A 7,347-nucleotide genomic window follows, 5' to 3' on the forward strand; every position below is an offset into this window, starting at 1 on the left:
CATGTAACCAATCAGTATCTTGTCAATATAGTCAGCCGATCAATCGACCTCCCACTTGTCTTCCTTGTCTTTCTCTGGCAGAGTTTATCAGACCATATCCACTCTAGCTTACTTGAAGTTAATTTAAAATGAACCACTGAATCCTGTGGAACAGAGGCTTCCCCCACACCCCCCTAATGAGGGGATGCTGGTGGTCATGGTAACCAAGAGAAAGAGGTCCTTACTGGTACCAGCTCTAGGGGGGTGAGGGTGGAGTAAGAGTGACCTGGGGCTGAATCTCACCAAGTTTGAAACTGAGGGGCCTGCATTTGCCTTTCCCTCTAGATTGTACTGGGGTGATGTGCAGTTTGTATTTGAAAGTAGTTGGTCTCTGGAAACACCAGAAACAACCTCTTTGGGGTTTTTTGGTTAAGTCTGTACCTTGTGAAGGACTGGGTCCTCTCACCCTCTTCCCAGGTGACTTCTGGGACCTTGGGCTGCTCTTGAGGCCTAGGGACTGCACCACACTAGGTCCAAGCCCTCTGTCTGGTCTGTGGGGGCCCTCTGGTGGTGATGGAGCCTGGTCCCCCTGCAGGCCTCCTGGCCCTCTGCTGCTCCCTGCTGGAGCTGCTGCTGTGAGCTGCCAGGGGCTGGGCAGCAGGTCCACGGAGCGCCCCCAGCCCGCAGAGGCCTTATTCTTGGTGGACCAACCCCTTAAAATGCCTTCCCTGCCAACAGGGGCCCTCCACTAGCCCTCTCTCTACCTCCGTTATGCCTCGACCTCTGACCCCGACGCCAAGAAAAGACCACAGAACACCAAGGCTGCTGCTGCACACTTAGTTGTTTACTGGGTCAGGGTAGGTTGGCTCTTCTTGGGGCCACGGCCCCGGACTCTCGGGGATGGACCTCTTTGGGCTTCAGGGGGAGACAGCGCCTGGCATGGGCCTCGGACGTACAACTGGCCCGAGGGGGTCATGCTGCAGGTCATGGAGGCGGGATCCAGGTCTGGTGGTAGTTGCATCTGCCGGTGTACCCTCTGTGCCACGCGGTAGCCGGCCCCATCTGGGCTGCAGCCCTCCAGTTGCCGCTGGCCGGTCACCACCAGACATTGGCCGTCCACTTGCACCACGAGCTCCTCCGGGGCAAAGCCATAGGCATCCATCTTCATCTGGAAGCCATCCTCCGCATTAACGTTGTTCCGCGCAGCCACCGCCTCGTCCCTGAGCAGCTGTACCGGCAGCGTGGCCACCTGGTTCTGTTCGGCAAGGGCCGCGCTGGGACTGCGGGACGCCACCTGGCTCCCGCTGGGGAGACCGCTACCGACCCGCTGCATCCGAGTGAGCAACTGCTGCCCAACCGCGCGAGGCGCAGGGCGTGGCGCTGAGCGCGCGGCCGCGGCGCGCACACCCGGAGAGGCCTTCCCGCGAGCCGGCTCCAAGCAGCCCAGCTCCGCTCCCCCGCGGCCGGGGCAAGGCGGATGGCGGAGGGTGGCGGGGGTCGGAGGGCGCCGCCACGTGAGTCCTGCCTCTACAGGTCTGGTTGCGCTGCTGCTGCGCCTTTCTTAGGCCCTTCCCCTTCTCCAGGCTGGGACGCCCCTGCGTAGGCCAATCGGAGGCTGGACGTGGGGGCCCGAGCCTGGAGCGCTCACCAGCCCAGGGCAGAGACGGGACTGAGCCGCTGGGCTCTTGCCCTTCCAAGAGTCGGGCCTGAGGACAAGGGTCCGTCCCCTGAACAGAGCCAAGGGCGTGTGACCGTGGGGTCTTCCATTCTCAGAACGTCCTTTCTCTGACCGCGCACAGCCCTGTGACACATGGGCTTGGGAGGTGAACAGGGCTTCCTGGTTTCCTTCGTGCTTCGGACCCTGGGTCTACTGCGGCAGGCTCAGGGCTCAGCTCTGTGGCAAAAAGAAGACCCCGGCCCTGCCCTCGAGGTGCCCACACTGTTACAGGGAGAGCAATGCCCGCCCACTAGGATGTGCCCGCCTTTACTTCTGCCTCATCCTCACCTCGGTATCGGGTTTTGTGGCCATGACCATCCTCTGGTTTTTTTACAATAATCCTTTATTGCTGAAATGTAACGTAATACAAAAAAGTGCACCAAAGAGTACAGCTGAATTATCCCACAAAGGGCACAGCCGTGTAACCGCTTCACGGGGCAGGAAGAGGAAGTGTTGCTTCTTCATCTCCACTGTAGCTGCAATTCTGTGTCTGCAGACTGGTGGGACAGGGCCGTTGCCGGTGGGGGGAGGTGTGCCGGGAAGCCAAGACAACTCCAGACCCCAGGCCGGCCCTTCTACCCTGACCCTTGGGAGGTGGGCAGACTCCACAATTCCCCTCAACAGAAGCCTGTTTTCTCAGACGCTTCTCCAAGTCCCCACAAAAACACCAATCCCGGAATCCTTCAAAGAGATTATAAGTAAGGAGAGGCCAATCTAGGGTAATGACTCAGGCTTCACTTGTTTGTCTGGGACCTACAGACAAGACAGAAAAGTCTGGAAGCTGGAGGCCAAGGGAGCGGCCGTGGAAGACTACAACTCCCACCATGCTCCGGCGCAGCGACGCCTGCGCATTGAGCGCCGGTTGCCCATGCGGCCCTAGGGCTGGGAGCGCCGCGCCGCGCTCCGCTGCGGGGGAGGACATGGCGGAACCTTCCCAGGCCTCGACCCCGGCCCCGGCCACTCAGCCCCGTCCCCTTCAGTCTCCAGCCCCTGCCCCAACTCCGACTCCTGCCCCTAGTCCGGCTTCAGCCCCGACTCCGGCTCCCACTCCGGCACCAGCCCCCGCCCCAGCTGCAGCGCCAGCCGGCAGCACAGGGACTGGGGGTCCTGGGGTAGGAAGTGGGGGGACGGGGAGCGGAGGGGATCCGGCTCGACCTGGTCTGAGCCAGCAGCAGCGCGCCAGCCAGAGGAAGGCGCAAGTCCGGGGGCTGCCGCGCGCCAAGAAGCTCGAGAAGCTAGGGGTCTTCTCGGCTTGCAAGGTGGGGGCGGGGCCTGGGGTGAGAAGGGGGCGGGGCTTGGGGCATCCCGGGGCTCGGGTGGGAATGGGGGCAAATCTGTGGCTGGGGATCGGCTCCCCGTCACCAGTTACAGGGCTGTTGACGGAGTCTTCTGCCGCCAGGCCAATGAAACCTGCAAGTGTAATGGCTGGAAAAACCCCAAGCCCCCCACTGCACCCCGCATGGACCTGCAGCAGCCAGCTGCCAACCTGAGCGAGCTGTGCCGCAGTTGTGAGCACCCCTTGGGTAAGGCAGGTAGTGCCCTTGGAGCTGGGGTGGGAGTAGGTGCTGGGTCCTGCTTGGATGGGCTTTTTTAAGTGTCAGGGAGCTTTATCTGTGAAACTAAAAATGCCCCCTTAAGGAGGGATCGGGTTGGGAGCATGTATTCTCCCAAGGGAAGAGACAGGAAATCTGCCAGCCCAGAAGAGACAGGGTCCACCCAAGGGTTGAGGTAGGAGCAGCCGGTCTCATTGCCGGTCACACTGGTTGGAGGGACTTATACGTTGTAAATTGGCTGGTGATGAAGAGGGACGGGGAGCTCTGGTGATGTGTCCATTCTTCCCAACCCTACCACCTGTCGGTCTTACAGCTGACCACGTGTCCCACCTGGAGAATGTATCAGAGGATGAGATCAACCGGTTGCTGGGTATGGTGGTGGACGTGGAGAATCTGTTTATGTCTGTTCACAAAGAGGAGGACACAGATACTAAGCAGGTCTATTTCTACCTCTTCAAGGTGAGTTTCATCCAAGTGAGTGTGAGTGAGCAAAGGAGCTGGGGCTGGGGAGTCTGCAGCTCTGAGCTCCACTGACCTCTACTCCTCCCCCTTCCTCTTCCTCCAGCTCCTCCGGAAATGCATCCTGCAGATGACCCGGCCAGTGGTGGAGGGCTCCCTGGGCAGTCCCCCCTTTGAGAAGCCTAATATTGAGCAGGTGGGGTGAGGGAGTTGGTAAGAGAATTGGGGGCATCTTGGAGGAGTCAGGAGCCTGTGTTCCCCATCCTCTTCAAGCTGAGAACAAGGGACCGGTTCAGAGAAGGGAGGGAGTTTGGGGCTCAAGATGGACATGGGGGTGGAAAGGGGGGAGAAGTTCTTCTTCACCGAGAGCCCCAGAGCGAGAGGTGAGCTTTAGCTCCCCTCAGGAAGCACCAGGTTTTGGGTAAGAAACCCCTGCTGGCTGCTCACATCTCCTTCCTGGTCTTGTGCCCTGCCCACTTCTCAGGGTGTGCTGAACTTCGTGCAGTACAAGTTCAGTCACCTGGCTCCTCGGGAGCGGCAGACGATGTTTGAGCTCTCAAAGATGTTCCTGCTCTGCCTTAACTACTGGAAGCTTGAGACGCCTGCCCAATTTCGGCAGCGGTCTCAGGCCGAGGACGTGGCTACCTACAAGGTCAATTATACCAGGTAGGCCCAGGCAGGGGCAGCGTTGGGGTGGGGGAGGCCTGGAGGCCCCGCCTGGGTCCAGCACCCCCGTTCTCCCTTCCCACCTCTCTGCTCCCCACAGGTGGCTCTGCTACTGCCATGTGCCCCAGAGCTGCGACAGCCTCCCCCGCTACGAGACCACTCACATCTTCGGGCGAAGCCTCCTCCGCTCCATCTTCACCGTGACCCGGCGGCAGTTGCTGGAGAAATTCCGGGTGGAGAAGGACAAGCTGGTGCCTGAGAAGAGGACCCTCATCCTCACCCACTTCCCAAAGTAAGGCTTGTTCTGGCCTATCAGGATCTGCCCCAAGTTCACATCCTCCCTGTTGTCCCCTTTTTCCCAGGAAGGCTGCCTGGGGTTGTCTCCTTCCCCTCCAGGAGGCTTCTGGGGTCTGGGTGTCTACCCGGCAGACTTGTCTGGGGCCCAGTTGTGACTTGCCGGCATTTACCTTTGCGTGTACTAGTCTGGGAATGGCAGGGACATGGCCCGTGTGCTAACTTGACCCCTGCCCACGCCCCTGGTAGATGGGATTCGTTGTTTCCCACGGGGCCTGGACACAGCCTCAGAAGCACAGCGCGCCGAGAAACCAGAGCTTACGCTTGAGGGGAAACCGATTTCCACTCCCGTCGTGGTCCTATCTGTGAGATTTTCCTCTGTTCTGCTATACTTTCCTCCCGTTTTAAACTTGGCTCATAGCTACCCGGTATAAGAAGCCTCCACTGACTAAGGCAGGCCTTTCAGCCCCCCTTCTGCCACCCGCTGGGACTACAAGGGGGCAGGAGGGGATCCTGAGACCCAGGGTGACTTGTGCACTTCCCACATAGCTCAGGAAGGCACCAGCTCAGACCCTGTCCCTCTGTGCCACACACTGTGGTAGGCTGCGCCTCTGTTCTCTGTCTAGATTGTCCTGTTCTGCCTCTGACTAGGGGCTCCCAAGAAGCCGAGGACTGTGTTTTCCCCTAGTCTGAAGGCTGTCTCCGTTCTTTGGCTCCTAATTCCGTGACAGTTGGGTCTCTCAACCTGCCTCCAGTCCTTCTGACGTCTGGTCCAGGCTGCTGCCTTGGTTGGAGGACAGAGTTGTGAGACAGCCTGTACCCTCCCCACAGATTCCTGTCCATGCTGGAGGAGGAGATCTATGGGGCAAACTCTCCGATCTGGGAGTCTGGCTTCACCATGCCACCCTCAGAGGGGACGCAGCTGGTGCCCAGGCCGGGTACGTGCCCCAGCAGGCTCTGCAGGCTCTTGGCTTGGCCTCCCTAGCAGAGCTCAGCCCTCCGCCGGGAAGAAGCACTGCGGATGGCAGCATTGGGGACATGCAGGAGGGTGTGTCTGGGGAATCCTTTTTTGGGGACCTACCACCACCTCTGACCACCCCCCATCCCTGATTTCACTCCCTCTCAGCTACAGTCAGCGCGGCAGTTGTCCCCAGTGCCCCCCTCTTCAGCCCCACCATGGGTGGGGGCAGCAACAGCTCCTTGAGCCTGGATTCCGGAGGGGCTGAGCCCATGCCAGGTGCGTACTTGACCCCTGACCCCTGACTCTCATTTGGCCCCCCTAACCTCTCTTGCTGTCCACCGGAGACCCTGCCAACCTTCCCCAGCAGGTGAGAAGAGGAAGCTCCCAGAGAACCTGACCCTGGAGGATGCCAAGCGGCTCCGCGTCATGGGCGACATCCCCATGGAGCTGGTCAATGAGGTCATGCTCACCATCACAGACCCCGCTGCCATGCTGGGGCCTGAGGTGGGCAGCCTGGCTTCCTACATAGTGTGGGGAGGGGTCTCACCGGCCAGAGGCCGCAGCTCACTCCCTTTCCTCTGGTGCCCAGACAAGCCTGCTGTCGGCCAACGCAGCCCGGGACGAGACAGCCCGCCTGGAGGAGCGCCGCGGCATCATCGAGTTCCATGTCATTGGCAACTCGCTGACACCCAAGGCCAACCGGCGGGTGTTGCTTTGGCTTGTGGGGCTGCAGAACGTCTTCTCCCACCAGCTGCCGCGCATGCCCAAGGAGTATATCGCCCGCCTCGTCTTTGACCCGTGCGTCCCCACAAGAGCCCCAGCCCCAGGCACCATGCCCGTCCCCAGCCTGTGGGAATACTTGCTCCTCCGCTTCCGGCTCTGAATACAGCCCTGGCCTCCAAGGCTCTAGGGACCTGGGAGGCATTTGGGACCCAGGTAGGGGCCGTGACCTTTCCCCTCTCCCCTTAGGAAGCACAAGACTCTGGCCTTGATCAAGGACGGGCGGGTCATCGGTGGGATCTGTTTCCGCATGTTTCCCACTCAGGGCTTCACAGAGATTGTCTTCTGTGCCGTCACCTCGAATGAGCAGGTCAAGGTGAGTGCCTTGGCCCCAGCCCCAGTTTGCACAGAAGGGAAGCCACAGTCTCCAGTCCCTCTTTCAGTGGCCGGCCAGTTCCTCCCAGCCCCATAAGGGGGCAGTTGTCCTTTGGTAACTGCCTTAAGAAAACACTTTAGAGTCCCCAAACCAGTAATGCTCTTATTTTCTTTTTTTAAAGGTTTATTTATTTTATATAGAGAGAGTGAGTGAACGCATAAGCACACAAGCAGGGGGTGGGGCAGAGGGAGAGAATCTCAAGCAGACTCCCTGCTGAGCGCAGAGTCCAATGTGGGACTCGATCTCACAACCCTGAGATCGTGATCTGGGCTGAAATCAGGAGTTGGCCACTTAACCGACTGAGCCACCCAGACACCCCTACCAATAACACTTTTATTTTATTTATTTATTTATTTATTTTAAAAAGATTTTATTTATTTATTTGACAGAGAGAGATCACAAGTAGATGGAGAGGCAGGCAGAGACAGAGAGAGAGAGAGAGAAGCAGGCTCCCTGCTGAGCAGAGAGCCCGATGTGGGACTCGATCCCAGGACCCTGAGATCATGACCTGAGCCGAAGGCAGCAGCTTAACCCACTGAGCCACCCAGGCGCCCCCCCAATA

At 59.4% G+C, this 7,347-nt stretch overlaps 2 protein-coding genes across 3 annotated transcripts in view; one reads left to right on the forward strand and one right to left on the reverse strand.

Annotated features, from left to right (window-relative positions):
- Positions 1 to 823: 823 nt before the first annotated feature.
- HSPB9 (heat shock protein family B (small) member 9) lies at positions 824 to 1,312 on the reverse strand. Its single transcript, XM_059380220.1, has one exon. The coding sequence runs from the start codon at positions 1,310 to 1,312 to the stop codon at positions 824 to 826; it is 489 nt and encodes a 162-aa protein (XP_059236203.1).
- A 1,219-nt stretch (positions 1,313 to 2,531) lies between these two features.
- The window catches only part of KAT2A (lysine acetyltransferase 2A), an 8,031-nt gene continuing 3,215 nt past the window's right edge, over positions 2,532 to 7,347 (forward strand). Inside the window, exons 1-11 of one of the 2 annotated variants that reach the window (XM_059378964.1) lie at positions 2,532 to 2,955; positions 3,096 to 3,219; positions 3,563 to 3,708; positions 3,815 to 3,904; positions 4,193 to 4,374; positions 4,475 to 4,666; positions 5,500 to 5,606; positions 5,795 to 5,905; positions 5,994 to 6,133; positions 6,219 to 6,427; positions 6,599 to 6,725. In XM_059378964.1, the coding sequence (XP_059234947.1) occupies positions 2,617 to 2,955; positions 3,096 to 3,219; positions 3,563 to 3,708; positions 3,815 to 3,904; positions 4,193 to 4,374; positions 4,475 to 4,666; positions 5,500 to 5,606; positions 5,795 to 5,905; positions 5,994 to 6,133; positions 6,219 to 6,427; positions 6,599 to 6,725 (1,767 nt within the window). In that variant the 5' untranslated portion in view covers positions 2,532 to 2,616. The remainder of the gene's footprint in view (positions 2,956 to 3,095; positions 3,220 to 3,562; positions 3,709 to 3,814; positions 3,905 to 4,192; positions 4,375 to 4,474; positions 4,667 to 5,499; positions 5,607 to 5,794; positions 5,906 to 5,993; positions 6,134 to 6,218; positions 6,428 to 6,598; positions 6,726 to 7,347) is intronic. The other variant, XM_059378965.1, reaches the window with a different exon arrangement.

Source organism: Mustela nigripes, chromosome 16 (assembly GCF_022355385.1).
Source record: "Mustela nigripes isolate SB6536 chromosome 16, MUSNIG.SB6536, whole genome shotgun sequence".
Classification (NCBI taxonomy): Eukaryota; Metazoa; Chordata; class Mammalia; order Carnivora; family Mustelidae; genus Mustela; species Mustela nigripes.